General features: G+C 48.1%; 1 protein-coding gene across 1 annotated transcript in view; it reads right to left on the bottom strand.

Moving 5' to 3' along the window:
• Positions 1–15,805: 15,805 nt before the first annotated feature.
• The window catches only part of SHISA6 (shisa family member 6), a 329,086-nt gene continuing 322,440 nt past the window's right edge, over positions 15,806–22,451 (bottom strand). The window contains exon 7 of the mRNA XM_067547748.1: positions 15,806–16,359. Within this exon, the coding sequence (XP_067403849.1) occupies positions 15,806–16,359 (554 nt within the window). The remainder of the gene's footprint in view (positions 16,360–22,451) is intronic.

Below are 22,451 nucleotides of genomic sequence, written 5' to 3' on the forward strand. Positions count from 1 at the left end.
CTGCCATTTACCCTCCTTCTTTTCCATGTCCCTACCTGGGTCTCTGGCAGTGTGGGGTGCCATTTCTGGCAGAGAAAACGCCAGGCCATTGATGAGGCAGACTCAGATTGAGAGCAGGCTGGGCCACGCTACCCATGGCAATACTTGTAATGAAGCTCTCACAACAACCTATATTTGTTGTCAGCTGCTTGCTCATCTCCATGAGTGATACCGGAGTATGTTGTAAGGTTACATACACGGGGAAGATCCCGGGTCAAGAGTGTCCGCAGACAAGTCTGGGATCCTGTATGGTGTATTTCTTCAGGGGTCACGTTACTGAGATGAGATGCAAGGAACGCTCACTGCATAGAGTACATGCGTGACTAGATAGATCCTGATAGGCTGCAGCTGTGTGTAGCAAAGACGATTATTCATTTTGGGATAGCCTATCAGACTCCATATGCAAATTCCTGCTCTGCAGGAATCAGTCATAGAAAGAGTCTGCGCTTAATCATAGAATCATAGAATCATAGAATATTAGAGTTGGAAGGGACCTCAGGAGGTCATCTAGTCCAACCCCCTGCTCAAAGCAGGACTAACCTCTGCTATATCATCCCAACCAGGGCTTTGTCAAGCCGCAGCTTAAAAACCTCTAAGGATGGAGATTCCACCACCTCCCTAGGTAACCCATTCCAGTGCTTCACCACCCTCCTAGTAAAAAACTTTTTCCTAATGTCCAACCTAGACCTCCCTCCCTGCAACTTGAGACCGTTGCTCCTTGTTCTGTCATCTGCCACCACCGAGAACAGCCTAGCCCCATCCTCCCTAGAACCCCCTTTCAGGTAGTTAAAGGCCGCTATCAAATCCCCCTCACTCTTCTCTTTTGCAGACTAAACAAGCCCAGTTCCCTCAGCCTCTCCTCATAAGTCCTGTGCTCCAGCCCCCTAATCATTTTTGTTGCCCTCCGCTGGACTCTCTCCAACTTGTCCACATCCTTTTTGTATTGGGGGGCCCAAAACTGGACACAATATTCTAAATGCGGCCTCACCAATGCCGAATAGAGGGGAATAATCACTTCCCGTGACCTGCTAGCAATGCCCCTCCTAATGCAGCCCAATATGCCATTGGCCTTCTTGCCAACCAGGGCACACTGCTGACTCATATCCAGCTTTTTATCCACCGTTACCCCCAGGTCCTTTTCTGCAGAGCTGCTGCCCAGCTCGTCGGTCCCCAGTCTATAGCTGTGCATGGGATTCTTTCTTCCTAAGTGGAGGACTCTGCACTTTTCTTTGTTGAACCTCATTAGATTTCTTTTGGCCCAATCCTCCAGTTTGTTTAGGTCACTCTGTATCCTATCCCTACCTTGCAGGGTATCTACCACTCCCCCCAGCTTAGTGTCGTCCGCAAACTTGCTGAGGGTGCAATCTACCCCATCCTCCAGATCATTAATAAAGATGTTGAACAAAACCGGCCCCAGGACCGACCCCTGGGGAACTCCGCTTGTGACCGGTTGCCAGCTAGACATGGAGCCATTGATCACTACTCGTTGAGCCCTATGCTCTAGCCAGTTCTCTATCCATTTTATAGTCCATTCATCCAACCCATACTTCTTTAACTTGCTGATAAGAATACTGTGAGAAACCGTATCAAAAGCTTTGCTAAAGTCAAGGTATATCACATCCACCGCCTTCCCCACATCCACAGAGCCAGTCACCTCATCATAGAAAGCAATCAGGTTGGTCAGGCATGACTTTCCCTTGGTGAATCCGTGTTGACTGTTCCTGATCACCTTCCTCTCTTCCAAGTGCCTTAAAATGGATTCCTTAAGGACCTGCTCCATGATCTTTCCAGGGATTGAGGTGAGGCTGACCGGTCTGTAGTTCCCCGGATCCTCTTTCCTCCCTTTTTTGAAGATGGGCACTATATTTGCTTTTTTCCAGTCCTCAGGGACCTCCCCCTGTTGCCACGAGCTTTCAAAGATAATAGCCAATGGCTCTGAAATCACCTCAGCCAACTCCCTCGGGTGCATTGCATCCGGCCCCATGGACTTGTGAATGTCCAATCCTTCTAAATAGTCTTGGACCTGTTCCTTCAGCACTGCGGGATGTTTGCCTCCTTCCCATTCTGTGCCACCCAGTGCAGCAGTCTGGGAGCTGATCTTGTCTGTGAAGACAGAGGCAAAAAAGGCATTGAGTACCTCAGCTTTCTCCACATCCTCCGTCACTAGGTCGCCTCCCTCTTTCTTTAAGGGGCCTACACTTTCCCGAATCTTCCTCTTGTTGGCAACATGCCTGTAGAAACCCTTTTTGTTCCCCTTCACGTCCCTTGCTAGCTGCAACTCCAATTGTGCTTTGGCCTTCCTCATTTCATTCCTGCACGTTCGAGCAGTGTTTATATAATCCTCCCTAGTCATCTGACCAAGCTTCCACTTCTTGTAAGCTTCTTTTTTGCGTTTAAGTTCGCCAAAGACTTCTTTGTTAAGCCAAGCTGGACGCCTACCATATTTGCTATTCTTTCTGCACATCGGGATGGTTTGCTCTTGTGCCCTCAATAAGGTCTCCTTAAAATACAGCCAGCTCTCTTGGGTTCCTTTCCCCCTCATATTAGCCTCCCAGGGAATCCTGCCCATCAGTTCCCTGAGGGAATCAAAGTCCGCTTTTCTGAAGTCCATGGTCCATATCCTGCTGTTCCCCTTTCTTCCTTTCATCAGGATCCTGAACTCGACCATCTCATGGTCACTGCTGCCTAGGTTGCCACCCACTTCTACTTCCCCTACCAAATCTTCCCTGTTTGTGAGAAGCAGGTCAAGAGAAGCACGGCCCCTAGTTGGTTGCTCCAGCACTTGCACCAGGAAATTGTCAGCGACACTCTCCAAAAACTTCCTGGATTGTTTGTGCTCTGCTGTATTGCTCTTCCAGCAGATGTCAGGGTGATTGAAGTCTCCCATGAGAATCAGGCCCTGTGAACTGGAAACTTTCCCCAGTTGAGTAAAGAAAGCCTCATCTACCTCATCCTCCTGGTCTGGTGGTCTGTAACAGACACTTAAGCTGGGGGATGTAATTTTTGACTCAGGTAGATGTAGCCATGATCCATTTAGCGTGCCAAAAATAGCAGTGTAACTGTGGCTACACGTAGGGCCAGCGCGGGCTAGTTGCCCGAATACATACCCAGGGGGTTGGGTGGGATTGTACTTGGCTGGCTAGTCCGTTTTGCTGCCTACGTAGCTGGAGCTAAACTGCTATTTTTAGCATGCTGACTTATCAAAGCTAGCGTGGGTATGTCTACCTGAGCCAGGATGGCTATCCCTCTGTACCCAGAGTTTGTTCTGGGCTAGTAATTCCCACTGCCCTTTCGGATGCTGGTTTCCAACAAAACGCCAGCACTATACCCCAACGGTGACGCTTGTCACAGTGCTGAGCTCTATGGTGACAATGGGATGGCAACATTACGGGCCAAATTCTGATTGCCTGAAGATGTAAATCTGGAGTAACTCCACTGAAGCCAAGAGAGAGTCTCTGCTCTGACAGACAGGAGAGCCTGGCCCGCAGAATTCCTGGAACAGCCACTGTTGACTTCATATTTGGGTGAACATCAAGCTCTGTTGTTCCTCAAGGTGAATATTGGCCTCAGCTTCAACCTCCAGCATTATTTGCCTCTCAGCTCAATAAATCTTGATGTTCTCATCAACAGAAGTCAATAGCTGCTCCAGACCTTTTGATGTGATATGAAGAAAATATCAGATTCCCCATTGTTTCCTCCCCACGTATTCGTGCTGTTAAGTATTGTGTAATTATGAGTAAAACTCCAGCGCACGATGAAAGCCTCTGCCTTAAAATCCTTTTAATTAGCCCTGCTAGGCTTATGCATCTAATAGGAATTGCTGATTACATCTTGGTAGATGTTGGGAGATTGCTGCAGGCTCCCCAGTAATGGAGAACAAGTGCAGACAGCTGGGTAAGGAGGGCCTCGTCTCCCTGCCACAGCTCCACTGGCAGCTTTGCCGTAGGGGGAACGTGCCTGGAACAGGGACCTGTTCTCCAGGGAGATTGTTTAATTAATGTTAAGCAGCGAGGGGGTGGAGGACAAAGTGCTGAGGAAAGACTCTTGCACTTAACATGGGAGCTCAGGGCTTGGTCCTGTGAGGTGCTGGGTTCTGTCACCTCCCACCATCCCAGTCAGTCTTGAGGCTGGGGGCTCAGGGACTCGCCGGGCTTTTCGCATTTGCACTTGAGATTGCACACAGCTCTGGGCTTTCCAGCCACAGGCTGAAAGGAGTGAGGCACAGGCAGTAAGAACAGCTTCTCTCAAAGGCTCAGAAGCCCTTAGACCCCACATGGCAGCAGCTTCTGAGCTGGCCGAGGGGCCCAGTCCTGCCAGCTCTGCCTCAGACTCTGCTTCCTCAGCAGGTCTGGCTGACCTCCGCTCAGCTCATGTCAACAGGGCTGCCTGGGAATTTGCTCACGAGACGTTCCTTGCTGGAAAGTGGCTTTTTGAGGACGTGGAAATTTTCAGGGGAGAAAAATCTGTTTCCGTCGAAAATGTGCAGCTTGTCCATGACAATGGGCGTTTCCAGGTTTTCAACAACAAAGGGAAACTCCAACCCCCAATGGGCGTGCTTTAGTTTCTCAATGAAAACCTCACAAAAACATGAAGAAAAATGTCTATGAAAAAGAAAATTCCTTTTAATTGAAAGGGCTTTTTTGGGGGTGGCGTGAGAATGACGCTGTAGCCTAGTGGTTAAGTACCCAGCTGGGAGCCCAGCATCTAGTTCCCTTGCGCTAATGACTCTTCATTTGTTTCTACACAATGCAACAGCTTCACCAGGACAGCCAGAGTGCGTCCCACCTCACACTATCCTAGAGCTCTGTGCGTCTCAAACTTATTTGATTGCACCCCCCGCCTTGTTTGTGTCTAGTAGTTTACACCCCCACCCCGCCACACAATTACATATACTGATAAAAAGTCAGCCTGCAACTCATGAAATATGAAGCACAGAAAGGCATTGATTCAAATAGAGCCAGTTCAGTCTATAGCAATGGAAATTTGAAGTGAGATCTGCTTACTGGCATTGACACGGCTGGTATTAGTGCCATGCGTGTGCTTGTTTTGTGGAGCAGAGCAAGTCCATGAATTAGCATCATAGGGTTAGAAGAGACTGCAAGGGTCACCTCATCCCACCCGCCGCCAAGATGCAGGATTTGTTGTGCCTAAACCATCCAAGACAGATGACTATCCAGCCTCCTTTTGAAACCTCAGTGCTTGAGTGTCCACGACCTCCCAAGGCAGTCTGTTCCATTGTTCCACTCTTTTTAGTTAGGAAGTTTTTCCTGAGCTTTAACCTAAATCGGCCATGCTGGTGTTTGAACCCATTTCCTCCTGTCCTGCCCTCCATGGCAAGAGAGAACAACTTTTCTCCATCTTTTTTATGGCAGGCTTTCAAGTATCTGAAAACCATTATTATGTCCCCTCTTAATCTCCTCTTTTACAAACTAAACACACCCAGGTCCTTCAGCGTTTGCTCATATGGCTTGCATTCAATCCCTTTGATCATCTGTGTTGCTTGCCTCTGGATCCTTTCCAGTGTCTCTACATCCTTTCTATACATTGGTGACCAAAATTAGACACAGTGCTGCAGTTGAGGCCTAACCAGCACCAAGTAGAGTGGTACTATCACCTCCTGTGACTTGCATGCTATACCTCTGTTAATGCAACTCAAAACTGCATTTCCTTTTCTTGCAGCAGTATCACATTGTTGAGTCATGTGGCAGTTGTGATCCGTCACAACTCCCAGATCCTTCTCAGCCGTATTGCTGCCAGGCCAGTTCTAGCCCCATTCTGTGTTTGTGCATTTGGTTTTTCTCCCCTAAGTGTAGCACATTTGTCTTTGTTGAATTTCATTTTGTTGTCTATAGCCCAGTTCTCCAATTTATCACGATCCCTCAGAATTTTAGCTCTGTCCTCCAAAGTATTGCACGAATGAGCCAACGATCCAGTGTAATAAGTGCAAAAGCAAAACTGCGAGTGTGATCGATGCGTACAATAAAACGTGCACACCGCGTTGTGGCAAACTGTTTAACGTACAGATGCCAATGACTTTGCATGATGCTATGCAAGCGTCACAGAAATCTGTCAAAATGCAGAGCACCATCTAGAATCAAATGCACAGCGCCATAAGAGGACCTGATGTGTCGGGAGGAATCAGCTTTGCTAGTTCTTCATTGCTGCGGGTAAAATGTGCGCAGCAAGTTTTTTCCCGAAAGCTTCTCAGGCCCCCCACACCAGAATACAGGCCGTGCACCCCCCGTTTGAGAAACCCTGTCATAGCTCCGTGTTTCAAGCACTCACCTGAGACAGGGGTGAGGTGACCCCTATTCAAATCCCTTTCCTGCCCAGTGGGTGCTCCAACTACTGAACTAAAAGTGCTAAGATGAGCTCCTCCTCCCCCTCCCCTGGCTGTTAGCTGCCTGCCTAGCTCATTCTGACAAGAATCACCATAGGTGCCAAAGCCACCTGACTCCCCAGGCCAGGGTTCCTGGGTGTGGGGCACGAGCAGAGCTAGCTGCCGCTCTGCCACCCAGACGTAGGCATCACACATCCCTCCGGTCAGCATCTCCCACTGGCTAGCTGAGGCAGCTCTCTGCCTCGGGCGTTGGAGATCCCGATATGTAGGCCCTGTCTCTCCCCATTCTCTGCACAGGAGCCTGGGTGCCTCGCTCAGGTGTTGTGAATTGCAGTGTGGTTCCTGTGATTTTTCTAGGCCGCTCACTCGGAGTGCGGCACCTCAGCCATACCACAGTTTGTGGAGGTGAGGAGAGCTCTTTGTGACCCAGCCCCATTTCTAGTCTGGACCCAGCGTTGTGGTGCAGCCCCACTGGCCGGGAGACAGGGGCTAGGAACCAGCCCAGCGCACCCAGGTGGTCAGGAGCCCATCTGCAGCTGCAGTAATGGGCTTTCATCTCCCCCAGGTGAGGGGAAACTCACAAAATCTTTTGCATTTTTGAGACACTGGGAAAATGTGATCTCCCCCCCCCCCCCCAACCGATCCACATGCACGTTGCACACGTCTGCCGCTGGGGAAGCTGAACACTGCACAGCTACATGCTGCAAATTACCTCCAGTCACAATGGCTCAAGCTTGCAAGACGGGATCATTCCCTGTTTGTTTACATCTGGCAAAGGGTGAGGAAACTGTTGCATCTGGCACTGGCTGTTAACAGGGTGGAGTGTTGAACAACAGGCTAATCAGGGAAGCCTGTTAATTAATTGTGTCGCTTGCATTCCTTCCCTGCAGGAAATCAGGCTCTAGGCTGTGTCACATTCTGCATGCTGGGGGAGCGTGAGGTAACCCGGTGCCAGCAGGATGCAGCCTCGGGCATCTATGATAAGATAAGCAGTCAGGGGCAGAATGACAAAGGTATTTAGGCACCTAAAGATACAGAGAGGTGCCTCGTGGGACTGTCAAAAGCACTCAAGCAGGCTGGGCACCTTGCTCACATTGATTTCAAAATAAATCTCTTTAAAAATCTGGCCCTAAGAGCTTTGGCTCTAATAATAATGGGCTGAGCGAATAATTTTGCCTTTCTGTAAATTCTCCGTGAGCGACTTATGGTTTTCTCTAGTTTACTCACTGTCTAGTTCCTGATGGGTAGATGTTATGTTTCTATCTACTCCCCTGACCTTCACCAGCACAGTTCCTGAGCTTCTCATAGTCATTGCTGTATTTCCCTCCACAGCACCCTGTCAGTGGATTACCTGGCTTGTCCCAGCTCTCGCAGGGAGCCTGTGGCTGAGCTGGGATAGATCCCAGGGGTAACGCTTTCCAATGTGTCGAAATGACTTAGGTGCCCATGTCCCATTCTCAAAAGTAAGACTAAGTCTCCTAAGTCACTCAGGCCATGGCCACCCACACTACCAAATGATGTCACCCTAACATACGTTGGCACACAGCCACCGCAGGTATTAAATTGCGGGAATGCGCACACACTTGGCTCCTTGTGTTGGCAGTGCGCATCCTCACAGGGAGCACTTGTATCGATCGGATTGTCAGTGTGGGGCATTGCAGGACAGCTCCTGAAAGCCAGTAACAGTCGATGTCAGCCACACAGCATCCACACGGACACTGCGTTGACGTAACTACATCGCCCATGACTCTGCACCACTCAAGGAGGGGGGTGTTACTAAACTGATGTAGAGCGGCATGCCTGTAGGTGAAGACACTTCCACAGGTAGGTCGACACAAGGCAGCCTCCATCGCCCTAACCCTGTAGTGTAGATCAGGCCCCAAGATACTTTAAAATTTTACCTCCTGCCCTGTCTCCTGTACCCCATGCCAGTGCTCTGTCCATCAGATCAGCCTTCCCATCGCTTCTCTGCAAGGCTCCTACAGATGAATCCGCGCTGTGCTAGTCAGTTTTACTTGGACAAACAGCCCATATGGCGTGTTTCCTGCCCGTGACTGGAGGAGCCTAACACTGCGGTTCAGGTTCCCGCTATGAATGTGAGCATTAAGGGATTGTCTACATGAACATTTAGTTTGCGGCAGGCTGGGGTGTAAATCTAACCCACACTAGCCTGCTGTGCACTAACTGTCCATGTGGATCCTGCTGACATGCCCTAATAGCTCCTCTGTGCTCTTTGAGCCACTCCCATTTCAGAGTGGGGTAAATCAAACCCACTTAGGAAATGTGCAAGGCCCACACAGACATTCAGGGCTTGGCTACACTTAAAATGCTGCAGTGGCTCAGCTGTAGCGTCAGTGACGCTAGCTACCCCGACAGGAGAAGTTCTCCCATTGGTGTAAGTCAGTCAGCAGCTAAGTCAACGGGAGAATTCTTGCTATGAAAAATCCATTGCCCTGCGTGATGTACTTATTCTGAGTTCATTTCCTAGTGTGGACCAAGCCTCTGTGCATGGCAGGCTAGCGCAGGGTAAAGCTACACTCCAGCTTGCTTTGAACTAAATATTCATGTAGAGAAGCCCTTATGAATTCAAAATTTGTTTCCACAACTATTCTCTAATATTCACTTGAAGTTCTCTGTTTCTGTGAACATTATATTTGCAGAGATAAAAGTGGCACGAAGGCAGCCACAGCAAATTTGATTAAAATCACGAATGAAGATTTGTGGAATTTTGTGTGTGCGCACGTGTTATATGCAACGCTCTATTAATAATCTAGTAAAGACTAGGAGAGGAGAAGAATTTGTGTAGCAGTTCAATTGCAGTGTACTAGAGTGTTGTGCTCAATGTGCAGAGGTAGCACTTTGAATGCAAAGTAAATCATCCTTTACTAATACTAAATTAAAGTAGGACACATTTTTGAAAAACAGTCTTATAAATGGTAAATTATTTCATCTAGGACAGAACTTCTACAACAAATGATGACTGATGATGAAAAGCAATAAATAAAAACATAATAAATAAAGACTCTCCAGACCTTGTAGTATTCATTTTAATAGTTGCTATTTAAACACATATGGAAATAGAGATATCTACCTTTCAAACGCTGCTTACAAAGGTTGTAAAAGCTGCCAAAAGAATGGCCTTTCATTTCCCCCCAATAGATATCAAAAACGGAAACAATTTATATTTTAATTGCTTTATTTTGGAATCCATAAATATTTGTTACTGACAAAAAGTGGAAAAATCCTTAAGACTCTAAACTTTACTAAACTGATAATATTTTTGTTTACAGTACATATAGAATGTGCTTTTACTGTTAAGTATAACAACAAGAATAATACAGAGAAAAACAGTCAAATACTGCTCATCTTGAAGCTTATTTAATGGTTAACCAAGAGTCTGTGCAAAATTACAGATACAAATGTACTTTCTCATCAGTTCTACTGTATAATAAACATGGAATCCATTAATTGGGCTAAAGCACAAAACTGTCCACCTAACACCTCTTAGGAAATATGGTCCCCCAAACTAAAAATATTACAATAAGAATTGTCTTCCTTAGAGCCAAGAAATTCTCGCTACAAAATTTCTAACTGGCTTACAGAATGAAGGTTGTAAGAAGCTATTACAAAGCACAGGGGCAGAACGTCAGAATGGCATGGCTCTCACATTTCACTGCCATCGCTACTGGCACCGGTAGTGAGAATTTCCACACATAATGAAGATCACAAAAGAGACACAAAATGCCATTTCTCTAACTATTGAGATAGTGAATCACTTTCAGCTTTACATAAATATATTGGAACAGAATAATTCCATCTCTCTTTTAGCCCACGGGCTTTCAGCGGGTAAAAAGTAGATTTTTTTTTTTTTTTTTTAGCCAGTTGGATTTAGAACTAACAAGGACATCTCGATTGTAAGCCTAAACCAGCTAAAGACAGCCTGTTAATTACGCCTTTACAATCAACTTGTGAACATATATGAGTTTCTAAGAAACAGCCCGACACAGTTAGTGCTAACAACACTTTTTAATGAAAATATTTAAGCCAATGTTCCAAAAACTTTCCCATAGTTTTAATTCTCCAGCGCATGAAATCTACATATATTAAACAGCTTTCAGGGTAGTCCCTCCCTCTGGCTGTATAGAATAAATCTGAAACTAAAGCTAAAATGAGCTAGTCCTCTGCTACATAAACTGAAAATGGCTTAATCAGTCACAAATTAGAACATATACTTCCATTACAGTTAAATGTTACCCTGTTTCATGACGGCTTTGTTTGTGAACAAGAACTTTTCCCAACTGTGGGGAACTAATCTTCCCTTTTTCCCTGGGATGATTCTGTCTTTATAGAGTCAGCATCCAAATCCCAGGATATTGCACATTGCTGATGTGGATGGTTTTGATATAATAACATGTAGCCGCAGTTAGAAAGCCCAGATTCATGGGACTGTCATTGCAGGTGGTCAGGAAAGCACAGCAGTAATTAGAAATTAAATCTGAGCAAAAGAAAGGGCACCTTGTATCTTGGTTACCGTGTCCCACCCCACCCGTCCCCATACCCCCAAATCAGAGTGTTGTTTAAAAAAGGACCATTAAAACATTGGAAAATATTGTCATTTTTCATTAAAATACAATTTGGTGCCTTTAAAACATGTCCGATAATAACATTTCCAGTAGATATGCTGACATTTTTATTTGCTATGTGGTTCGTTAAAAATAGTTTTCCATATTTCAAAGACTGGGTCTATAGATCTCAGGCGATAAGACTGTAACAGGGTCAATCCAAATTTCTTGCTTCCCCAATGTAACCTACTGTTGTATAACATTGCCTGGGGCATGCAACGTCATAACCAACTTGTAGGAAAGGCTGTAAATTCAGGGCATACTGTTTTGGACCTCCCCACTGCTGCCTTCCCCCCATGCATTTTGGGAACTGGGCTTTTTGCAGATGGTTATGGCTACCTGCAGCTAGGACAGGTAAGATGTATCACAAGCCAGATATACTGTACAGAGGAATCTGGACTATGCTCTGCTTTTCTTCTGAGGAGCGGCTCAGACATGGGCAGGACGAAGCAGGGAAGTTAACGAATGTGTGAGAGGGCCCTGGGGACTGCAGCTGGCTAGGGAGACAAGAGACAGGTTACAGGACAGGAGAAAATCTGTGGGTTATTCTGTGATGCTGTCTCACCCACCACACATTTTCCCTCTGAGTAGGGTGACTGGATGTGGACAGTTGCCAGTCCAGACACTGTAATGTAGCACATGGTGTTTTTCCTTTATCCAGACTAGACGTGGCAAGACAATGATCTCCCAGCCAACAAATAACATTAATAATAATAAATACTTTGCGCTTCTACAGTGTTGTTGGCAGCTCTCGGAGCACTTTATAGACATTACTGAATTAACCCCACAGCACCCCTGTCTTATTATTATTCCCCTTTGGCTGATGGGGAACTGCAGCACAGGGAGGTCACACTGCAAATCACTGGCAAAGCTGGGACAAGACCTCCAGAGTCATTGTGATGCCCAGCCCCAGGTCATACATGCTCTCAGGGAAAAGCATTCAGAACGAGGGACAAAAAGGAACTCAATCAAATCAAACGGATCTGCTCACGCTGAACCATTCCTCTGACAGCTACCAGCCTACCGCGCCACGCAGGGCAGATCACACAACGGAGCGGTTTCCAGAAGAGCTACGGAGTAGAACCCTGTGTGGGGCTATTTTTAATCCTGCTCCTGTCCCACTCCCGCTATTAGGGCAGCAGGTCCTGCGGAACCCGTGGGATCCTGGTCCCACTGCAGGACTCTCATGTGGCAGATCCAACGCAGGAAGCATTCTCAAGAGAAACTACCAAGTCTCAGTGTGATGGCGACTGCTTCCCGGAAGAGGAACGAAGGGTCTGGTGATTGTTCCTGTGGGACACATCAGCTTCACCCCGCTGCATGGGTGGAAGAGACGGGGAGAGAGGGGCCAGAATTTCTTTGGAAGGTTATTGCCCATCTAGGACAGACTAGCAGCGTTTGTGAAACTGGCCAGGAGAAGGCTCTGCAATCAAATGGCCAGGAGCACAGCACAGCCTCGGATGCAGAGCAATCAGGAGAGGTTTGGTATCTACAGCTGCTCTGACAGCTCCTGAACCCATGCACAGAAAATGTAAGCAGAGAACAGAGCTCGAAGGATGAGAGCCACCCAAAGAGCAGGGGTTGGCCCTGGAAGCAGAGAGAGGCATGTCCCAACCCTTTGGCTGGTCTCAGCTCCTCACACTGAGCCCTGCTCCGCCACTGAGACGGCTGGAAACGGCGCCCGCCGCTCCTCTCACACTCTGCTCACAGCAGAATGGCTTCTGGCTGACACTGGAGTGAGAAGAGAATCTGCATGCGGTGCCCTGGGTCTTGTTCCCAGACAGCTGCTGCATCCTGGCCTCTACCCAATGGCTGCCGGAACATGGCGGGCCCAGAGGCTAGTAGGTCTAGATAGCCTCAGTCCAGGCACCACCCATGGGCGCCCTGATTGGAGGATCACCCCGCTCCACCGATTGGTCCAACGACACCATTTAAAGCAGAAGGAGGCTCAGGCAGTTCTCTGTGCAACAGGGTGGTTTTCCTGCTGTGGCTGCATTGGACCCTGCTTGTACCTGATTCCTGCTCTGCTCCCGTCTCACCCCTGCCTTCGCGCCTGTTCCCATCGGGCTCTTTCTCTGGGCTTGCTCCTTGCCTCTCCTCCTGTTCCCGCCCTTATGCCTCGCCTCCAGACCTCAGTGACAAGTCCTGGCTCCAACCCCAGCCTGATTCTGGCCTGACCATTGGCTCTGGCATTTGGCATCTGAGCCCTGACTCTGGCTCTGACAATTGGCAGTTGACTCTTGTGCTGACCCTCGGCTTTGTTCCCCAACCTGGTGGCTGCTTCACTCACAGGACCTGACTCCTGCGCTGACCACTAGGCCAGACTGCCTACATCGTGGTCCATAGACTCTGTGGTCACTGCCTCCCTATCAAAGATGGCAGCAGCTGCAAACAGCTCCATTCTGGTCACGGTTAGACCTGGCCCCCGGGACACGGAGCATGTGGGCGAAGCTTTAGGAGTTTGGCTTTTGCAAAGAAGCGTCCACACGTGAGGTTGCGACTGGGCTGAGACGGTGGGAGGAGAGCATCAGTGGAACGAAAGGAGTCAGGAGTTGCTCAGAGAGGCCCGTGGGGCCATGTCAGGACGCTAGACAATCTGGGAGAGGATTCATTCCGAGCACGGGGCCACGGCCCACAGATGTTTTGGCCCTGAGGGAACCAGGGCACCAAGAGTAGAGGTGTCCTCGTATGTTCCATCCCAGCAGAGTTTCTGTCAAACAAAGCCCGCTATTCCTCGTAGCTTCAATCCATCCCCAACGTACTGAGCCCCACCTGGGAGCCAGAGGCTGGGACAAACGCAGCCCAGAAGGGGCCAGGCAGGGGGGCCCCTGAGCACTGCAGCATGATGAGCGTAAATGGGAACAGGTCCTTCATGGGGGTCTGCCTTGAACTCCCTACCCAAGGAGAACGCCTTCCCACTGCGAGCCTGGCACCATGGCGCCCAGAGTGTCTCCGAATTAGCCTGTGCATGGGACTGAGCAGGGAGCATCTCGCCACAGGCCTGCTCTGGGCGGTGGGAGCCAAAGCAGGGTTAGGAGGGATGAGGTAAGTGGGGGGGGGGGGGCAGAGAGAGGGGCTCACTAAGGGGAGTGGGGGAAGTGCAAGTTACAGGGTATGCAGGGGAGGGGCATTTAAGGGGAATGTGGGGGAGGGGCAAAGACAGCTAGTTACAGGGTATGAGGGGGAGGGGTCATTTATGGGGCATGAGGGGGAGGGGCAGTTACTGGATATATGGGGGAGAGGCAGAGAGAGGGGCTCGTTAAATTAGCAATTATCTAGATGCGTATTTAAAATCCGAAGTCATTCATGATCTTATCCAGGCAGCGGGCTCCATTCCGCCAGTTGGCAAAGCAACGTGTCCTTATGTGAAGGGAACTGAAGATGTGACATAATGAGCAATTGTTGAAGGGCCATTAACGTGGACACGGTCTGGGATGCTGATCTGCCTTTCAAAAGCTCTGGGATTCTTCCCAGTGCACAGAGGCATGTCCTAGTTTGAATGAGTTCTACGGAATGTAAATACAAACTGAAGTACAAAACATCTCACCAATTTTGGACCCATGAGTCTATTTTTCAAAGAATTTACAAATACTCTGTATCTAATTAGCATTATATATCAGATATACAACATGCCCATTTAGTATAATTATGTTGGATATATAATTTATGCACATGAAATGTAATCGTCTGCTCAGATGAGGATTGGAAAATATCCATCTAGTTTTGGGTCAATAAACTTTTCTGTTTGTGTCTGTTCAAGCAGACTTAGCAGAGTGTTTGCCATTCCTCTGAAATGGTGAGGCCTCAGTTGTCACTGGAAGGAATAGCGAGGCTCAGAAACAGAGCCAAGGAATTGGACTGGGATGAGATGCTAATAGGATGGTGAAATCCTGGGTCCACTGAAGTCAAAGGGAGTTTTACTATTTCAACAGAGCCAGGGGTTCGCCCATAGTGCTTTCTTGCAATGTAATAATGGGTGAGTTTTGGTGCCTCCAGCATCGTGTTGGTGAGAAGCTGAATGAATGAAATCCCAGCCCTGCAGAAATTCGGATGAGTGCAGAAAGGGCCTAACAAGCATTTCAGCATAATTGTGCTTTTTGACATGTCAACCCCACTACTTCCTACGCTGAGACAGCAGGCGATTTGTAGGCACTATTAGATTTCTGTTTTATGAGTATATTTAATATAAAGAAGACTTCATTTATCAGCTAGGCTATTCGTGTCACTAGATCTGACAACCCCCTAGTAAGCTTTGCCTTTAAAATCACTCAAAGCTTCAGGAACGACAAAAGCGGTTTGGGGACACGCTAGCATCTAATGGCCCAGCTGTGACTATTAGCAGTCCAGGGCAATATAAGTAGTCACGGAAACAGTCAATACTGGCCAAAGGAGCCAGTGTGAGAGATGACTGCAGGGCCCCACCGTGCCAGGCTAGGATGCTGCAGTCGTATCATGGGCTCTGTGAGACGGGGTCCGCATGGAGCAATTGAAGTTAAAAAGTCCGAAATTCATAAAAAGGAGTGAATTACGGCAGATCAGTCCTTGGAAGGCGCCATCTACTGCTAGGGCTTTCTTTGACAGAAACTGATGCAGGTTGGGGATTCTCTCCAATTTCCCTCCCTATTTGTTTTTTCTTCTTATGTCAACAACGTGAGAATGGTTTTAAAAACAATGCCGATGTGACTGTCAGAAAAGTCTTTTCAGACACTCAGTTAGAGGTTATCTTGGCCTATAAGGCCACTGCAGTTTGGGCTACTGGGGTCACACCAGTCCTTACTGATTATCTACAAAGCACAGTATCATATCAAACAGTCACCTCTGTTTTGCTCGCTGTGCGGTAATGTTGGTGGTGTCCTGGGATATAATGCAGTTGTTCCACGGTGTTGTGCCGTCGGGAGGCGAACGCTTGGCGCTTGGCGGAAGTTTGGTTCATACATAAGGTATTGTACAAGTTATTTGAGGCACTGGGATGGGAGTGCATCTTTGTCATCCTGTAGCGATCCAAGACCGGCGTAGAAACAAAGACGTCTGTGTGTGACAATGCGCGCGACATGGACTGGTCTGCAAAACCCGACCGCTCTGGGGAGAGCAGGGGATCTTGGGAATGGAGGCGCTCTGCGGACAAAAGCTGTTCATCAGAGAGGATGCGTTCATAGGACATGCTGAATTCCTCAGGCATGACCCTCTCGGGTGACAGCACTCTGTCCTGGGACATGGCCCGCACAGGCCGGCGGGGCCGCTCCCTTTGGTTGGTCTGTGTCTGAGACATTTTGATGACATTGAGAGGGAGGGTCCCCCGTGCTGCCAGATCAGGAAGATGTCGCCTCTTCATGTAATATTCATCGGCTTCTTTGTCAGCTGTGAGGGAAAAAGAAAGGGAAACCGTGTTAGGAGGGGCCGAGGGTGTGGTCACAGGAGGGATAGCAGCGATGGTGTGCAGAGAACGCCACTCTGGAACAACACCTCTGGTGTGCTGGATAATGTCTAAGGCAGCACAAACATGGAGACCCATCAGGCCATTCAACTCATTCTTCAGAGATGTAGGCATTGCCATAGACAGCTGTAGCACTGTGCTTATAGATGCCAGGGTCTGTTTGCACTGTGTGAATATGTATGTATTACACATGACCACGGTGTACATATATATACACACACACAGCCCTATGGGTACAACAGGGACATCAGCTCATACGTGAATGCTACCTCACATGTTATTGTAACATGTCACACAATCAACCCCCTGTACTGGGTCCATGTCACAATACCATGTGATTTGTAGTATCACCAGGTCAATGAGAATTCGAGCTGGTTGAAAAACAGAATTTCCAGGCTGTGAGAAATGTGGACATTTAGAAATTTCCTTTTGTCCTGAGTTGGAACAAAAAGCTGAAATTTCCAAATTTAGCATGAAACAAAAATAACAAAAAACTTTGTTTCAGAAACATTGAAACACCTTTATAGAATCATTTCACTTTAAGGAGTGAGATGTTTCATTTCAACCCATCATTTTGACTAATTTTATATTATATTATATTAGCACTGGGGGACCTGACAGGAAATCGGGGCAGAAATATGCCGTCCATCCTAAAGTTGCTTAGGAGCTCAGGGAAATGAAGGCCAACATACAAACCATTCAGCTCTGTGTTGTGCAGTTTGTTCCATGACAAGGGCATGGGTCTGCCTGTTGTTCTTCTCTTGTAGCTGCTCTGTTATAGAAATAGGGACTCAGCACACATACTCCTTTTGTTGGATTTTAAGGCACATAAGGCATGGAATGGAGATACACTAGGCGTGAGGTGTCAGTCTGACCCATTGGCACTACCACAATGCCTGAGGCTGAGCAGATAGAACAACCTGCCAAAACTAAGGCCATGTCTACACTACAGAGTTAAGTAGACTTAAGTTACGTCATATGATCATAAGTCGCTTTAATAACATCAGTGGAACATGTCCATACAGCGTGACCTCAGTCGTTGCTCTTGCATCAACAGAGAGAAGTGCATTGTGGGTAGCTATACCACTTTGGAACTCGTCATCCTCTGTCACCCACTACTGCTGGGAGCGCTGGGAATGGATTGTGGTGCATCATGGGGATGTGCTCACCTCCTATGATGCAGTTCTTTCTATCCCATCATTCCATGGGCTTCCTACTTAGTTTTGCGCCGTTTTTCAACAGTCCTTGTAAAGTGTGCGCCCGCCATCTCTGCCTGACAGCATGGATCCTGAGCTGCTGACCATTGTGTTGATGAGTGTTATGAACACAATGCGGTTGGCCCTGCAGTATTTCATGAGCTGCAAATCAGAGAGTGAATTGGTGATGTCTGCCAAGGAAACAAATAATTCAAGATTGCTGCTAGCATTCACGTAGAGTGACCAGATAGCAAGTGTGAAAAATCGGGACTGGGGGAGGAGGTAATCGGTTCCTATAAAAGACAAACCCCTGAATATCGGGACTGACCCTATAAAATTGGGACATCTGGTCACTCTACAGCCACGGAACAGCTTGCCACAGTGGCCCATCGGTACTGGTCTCGGGAAACAGGCAGTGAGTGGTGGGATCACATCATGATGCAGGTATGGGATGACGAGCAGTGGCTGAGGAACTTTCAGATGCAAAAAGCCACCTTCCTGGAACTGTGTGTGGAGCTTGCTCCAGCAATGTAGCTCAGAGATGCCAGAACGAGAGCTGCCTTCACTGTGGAAAGGTGATTGTTGACCGCTGTGTGAAAGCTGGCAACTCCAGACTGCTACAGGTCAGTCGTGAATCAGTTTGGAGATGGAAAGTCCATTTGGGGGCTATGGTGATGCAAGTGTGTAGGGCCATTAATTGCCTCCTGCTACGAAGGCCTATGATTCCTGGTAATGATGGCTTTGAGGCAATAGGATTCCCTAACTCAGCAGGGCGATAGACGGAATGCATATCCCAATTTTGGCCCCTGACCATCTTGTGATGGAGTATATCAACCGAAAGGGCTACTTCTCTGTGGTCTTGCAGGTGCTGGTGGATGGCTGGGGCCATTTCATTGACATCAATGTGGGGTGGTCAGAGAAGGTGCATGATGCATGCATCTTTCAGAACACTGGACTATATAGAAAGCTGCACACTGGGACTTTCTTTCTGGACCAGAATATTCCAATAGGGGATGTGCAAATCCCATAGTGACCCTTAGTGATCCCACCTATCCCTTGCTCCCACACAGCAGCAAGGAGAGCTTTAACAACAGGCTCAGGAGGTGCCAAATGACCACTGAAAGTGCCTTTGGCCGATTAAAAGGTCTCTGGTGCTGTCTTTTGGCTAGTTAGACCTCAATGAGGAAAATATCCTGATGGTCATTGCAGCCTGCTGTACTCTCCATAATATTTGTGAATCAAAGGGGGAAAAGTTTTCCCAGAGGTGGACCACTGAGATCGATTGGCCGGCTACTGATTTTGAGCAGCCAGATAGAAGGACTATCAGAGGGGTGAAGCAGGAGGTTATTCAAATCAGGGAGGCTTTGAAGAAGCATTTTGACAATGATTCCTAGTAATGTGTCTGTAAATAATGCATTCGGCCAGGCAATGCTTACTTGCTGCCATGAATTACCCCTGTGGTGTTTGTTTCCTGAGCATTAATTGCAAGGGGCAAATATTCCTAACAATAGCCACTGTAGTTCAGTGTTAGCACTGAGCGAGGGATGTATGTCACAAATAAAGACTCATTTTGTTTCAAAGACTCAAGTTTAATGATGGAATAAAACGCTAACTTTTTGTCAAACAGGGGACATGAAAATGAGGAACAGTCTTGAGGTTGGGGCTTTCACAGCTGGGTGTAACTCCAGCTTTTGTTGGCAAACCAGTCCCTAGCCGAGGAGTGCTGTGAGGGACCGGGAACACGGGAGGAATGTAGTGGGGGAGTTTGGGGAGAGCATGGCCTGGAGTTCTGTAGTGGCTGGAGGGGAAGTCGGGCACGGATGTGCTCAGATTGCAGGCTAATGAGGGACTTCAACATCTCTGTTTGGCCCACCAGGAGTTTTATCGGCCACTCCTGCCCCTGTGTCCTTTCCTGGCTATCCAGCCTGAGTCTTGCATTAATTGTCTCCCTTCACACTCTTGTTTCACTGTGTTTCGCATCTGCTGACTGCAGCATTTCATGAAACATAGCCTCCTTACTCTTTCTGGGTCGCTGCCTTATCTGACGGAGGCGCTTTGCCGGTGTGGTGGAGTGGGTTGTCAAGGGCACATCTGCGGAAGCCAAAGAAACAATGAACAGTATTGGGAGTGCGCTCACAGCTGTGAATCACAAAATGTACACACACTTCTTTCTCACTGTCCTTTGGCTAGCACACAGGTCAGCACAAGTCCCAATTATGGTGAGTTCGCAGAGGGGCGGGAAGGGAGGCAAGGGGGAATAGGCAAGAAGGGACAAAAGGTGATTTGAGAAGGTGGTTATTATAAACAGCTAGTGAGCCTCTTCTGAATATTGTTGCCCTTTTCCACAGGCTGGGGTAATCGAACCTGATATCTCACTCCTAAAGGTAATCCAGGATGCAAAGGTGCATCTCCTGCATGAGCATGGCCCTGTATGCTGCTCGCTTGTGTGCTGCTCTGTTCTCTGCAGAAATAATTGCCAGGTGGCATAGCAAAATTTCCTACTGTGGGGAGAGGAATAAAGCAGCTCTCCCATGGAACCTTCAGCAGAGGATTGCAGAACATCTATAGGAAAGTTTCCTAGAGCTCTCTGTGGAGGATTCCCAGGACATCCTTCTGTACATTAACAAACTTTTCTGCCATGGCTCCGCTGCCTAGATGGACAGGCTCTGTTATTAATTTCTATCCCTTATCCCTCCTTTATCTGTTGTACAAAGTACATGAGAGCTCAATCTCCTCCCAGCATGCAGTATCTAAGCAAAATGAGCACTTACCGGAGTTCCCCTTTCCTGCATCCTGTGCGCCAGCACCAGAGTGCTGGGATTGGCTAGACCCCTCCAGACTGGAAAAGAGGTCCTGACTCACTGCACCACCAGACAACTCTGCTGTGTGCTCCACGTCGTCCTCCAGATTCCTCATTGTCAGCATCCTCAGCTTCCTCCACGTTATCCTCCTCATCCACCACTTCCTCACTGGAGTTGAGTCTGCTGGCTGCTGCCTCCAGTCCCCTCAAAGTATCCATGGGGCTGTTGGTGGTGGAGGAGGGGGGGGGTCGCCGCCGAGGAGGGTGTGCAGCTTCTTATAGACGTGGCATGTCTTTGGCTCCGTACCAGAGCAATGGCTGGCCTCCCTTGCCTTCTGGAACACCTGCCTCAGCTCCTTGATTTTAACACAACACTGTTGCGTGTCCCTGCTCCAACAGGCCACTAGCAATCAGCCCGTAGGTATCGAAATTCCCATGGCTGGTGCAAAGCTGCAACTGCACAGCCTCCTCTCCCCAGAGACTCAGCAGATCCAACAGCTCCAGTGTGCTCCCTGCAGGAGAGCGTCTGCTGCGTACAGCTGGCATGGTCAGCTGCGAAGCTGCTGCGGGACCTGTGCATGCTGAGCAAACAGGAAGAGGAATTTCAACAAAATCCCAGACTTTTAAATGGGGCAGCAGAGTTCAACTGACTGACCAGAGTGGTCATGATGGCATTGTGGGACATCTCATGAGGCCAATTAGGGTGGCATAATCAAGTGCGGTGTCTACACTGACGCCACATCACTTTAACTCCCTTGCAAAAACCTCTATGCCGCTGGTCGAGGTGGTTTTATTATGTCGGCATAGCAGAGGAGTTACGTCTGCGGGAGGAGCATTTCAGTGTGTACCTCCACTGTTTTGTCGATGAAAGCTGATTTTTGTCAATAAAACTGTGTAGTGGAGACAAGTCACAGCCTGAAGAAACAACCTCAACATTATTCCAAGGAAGCAGCTTCTGTGGCACCTTCTGAATGTTACCTTTGCCCTAATGCTGGGGAAATATGAGCTCCTGCTTAAAGCTGTGCAGCCTCTTTGGCCCTTGAACACTGGCCTGCTTGCATACTGTCACGGCCTTGCGTTAATACACATCATCACAGAGGTGTCAGTAGGGGAGTATCTGTTCTCATTGAACCCCGGGCCCTCTCAAAACTAACAGGAGGGTTCAATGTAAGCCTTGTGTCAATGGGCTGGGGGACTGTTTAATGGTCAGGATTAAGGCTCAGTAAATCTCCTCCTCTGCATTCCTTTCACTGAGAGGCTTTCAGTGACTACGCTTTCAGTGTGTCCAGAAACGACCAACACAACCAGGACAGGGGACTCCCAACCTCCCCAGGGTTGTCAGCAATTTTCACCCCAGAATGAAACACATACAGGCAAATACCTGTGCAGTCTTTGTCCATGCAGAACAGGCAGGGCTTTAGTCATTAATGGTCTCATGAAAATGAACGGCTCCCATAACTGAATGGTACAGAGATTAGCTCTCTGGGAAGCAAGGGCTGCGAAGCATTTGCAGGAATATCAGTCATTTGCTCTTTCACCTTTCCCTAGCTCCCTTGGATTGGGCAATGCTGTTACTGGAACTAGTGGATGGATCAAACTTGTCAGTGAATTGCTTTGTGAAGGCTGCAACCCTGAGAATATGTTGAGGACAATAAAAAGCACTGGGTTCGCCAACATCTTATTCGCACGCAGGTTAAGCTCCCCTTATTCTCCCCTTGTTCTCACTCAGGTTAAGCCTGAGGACATTAGAGAGAACAGTAGTGCGTGGAAGAAGAAAAGCTGCATCTTGGCTCCAGATGATTGAAAGTGCCAAACTACTCCCAGGCTAGTCAAAGCAGTCTCAAGATGAGCAAGGCAGATGGGGCACGACGTAGTAGAGCCCATAGGGCTAGCTCGCCTTTATTACATTCACTGCTTTCCATTATATTCAACAGTGATGCAAGGAGCCTGCAGGCCTGTGTCCTGTCAGACGTTAGCTTCAGCAAGTTAGCCTCAGGCTTGAGGCCTATGACATTTGAAC

This window comes from Emydura macquarii, unplaced genomic scaffold (assembly GCF_026122565.2).
Source record: "Emydura macquarii macquarii isolate MOO-44397 ecotype Brisbane River unplaced genomic scaffold, CSIRO-AGI_Emac_v2 contig_1230, whole genome shotgun sequence".
Taxonomy (NCBI): domain Eukaryota; kingdom Metazoa; phylum Chordata; order Testudines; family Chelidae; genus Emydura; species Emydura macquarii.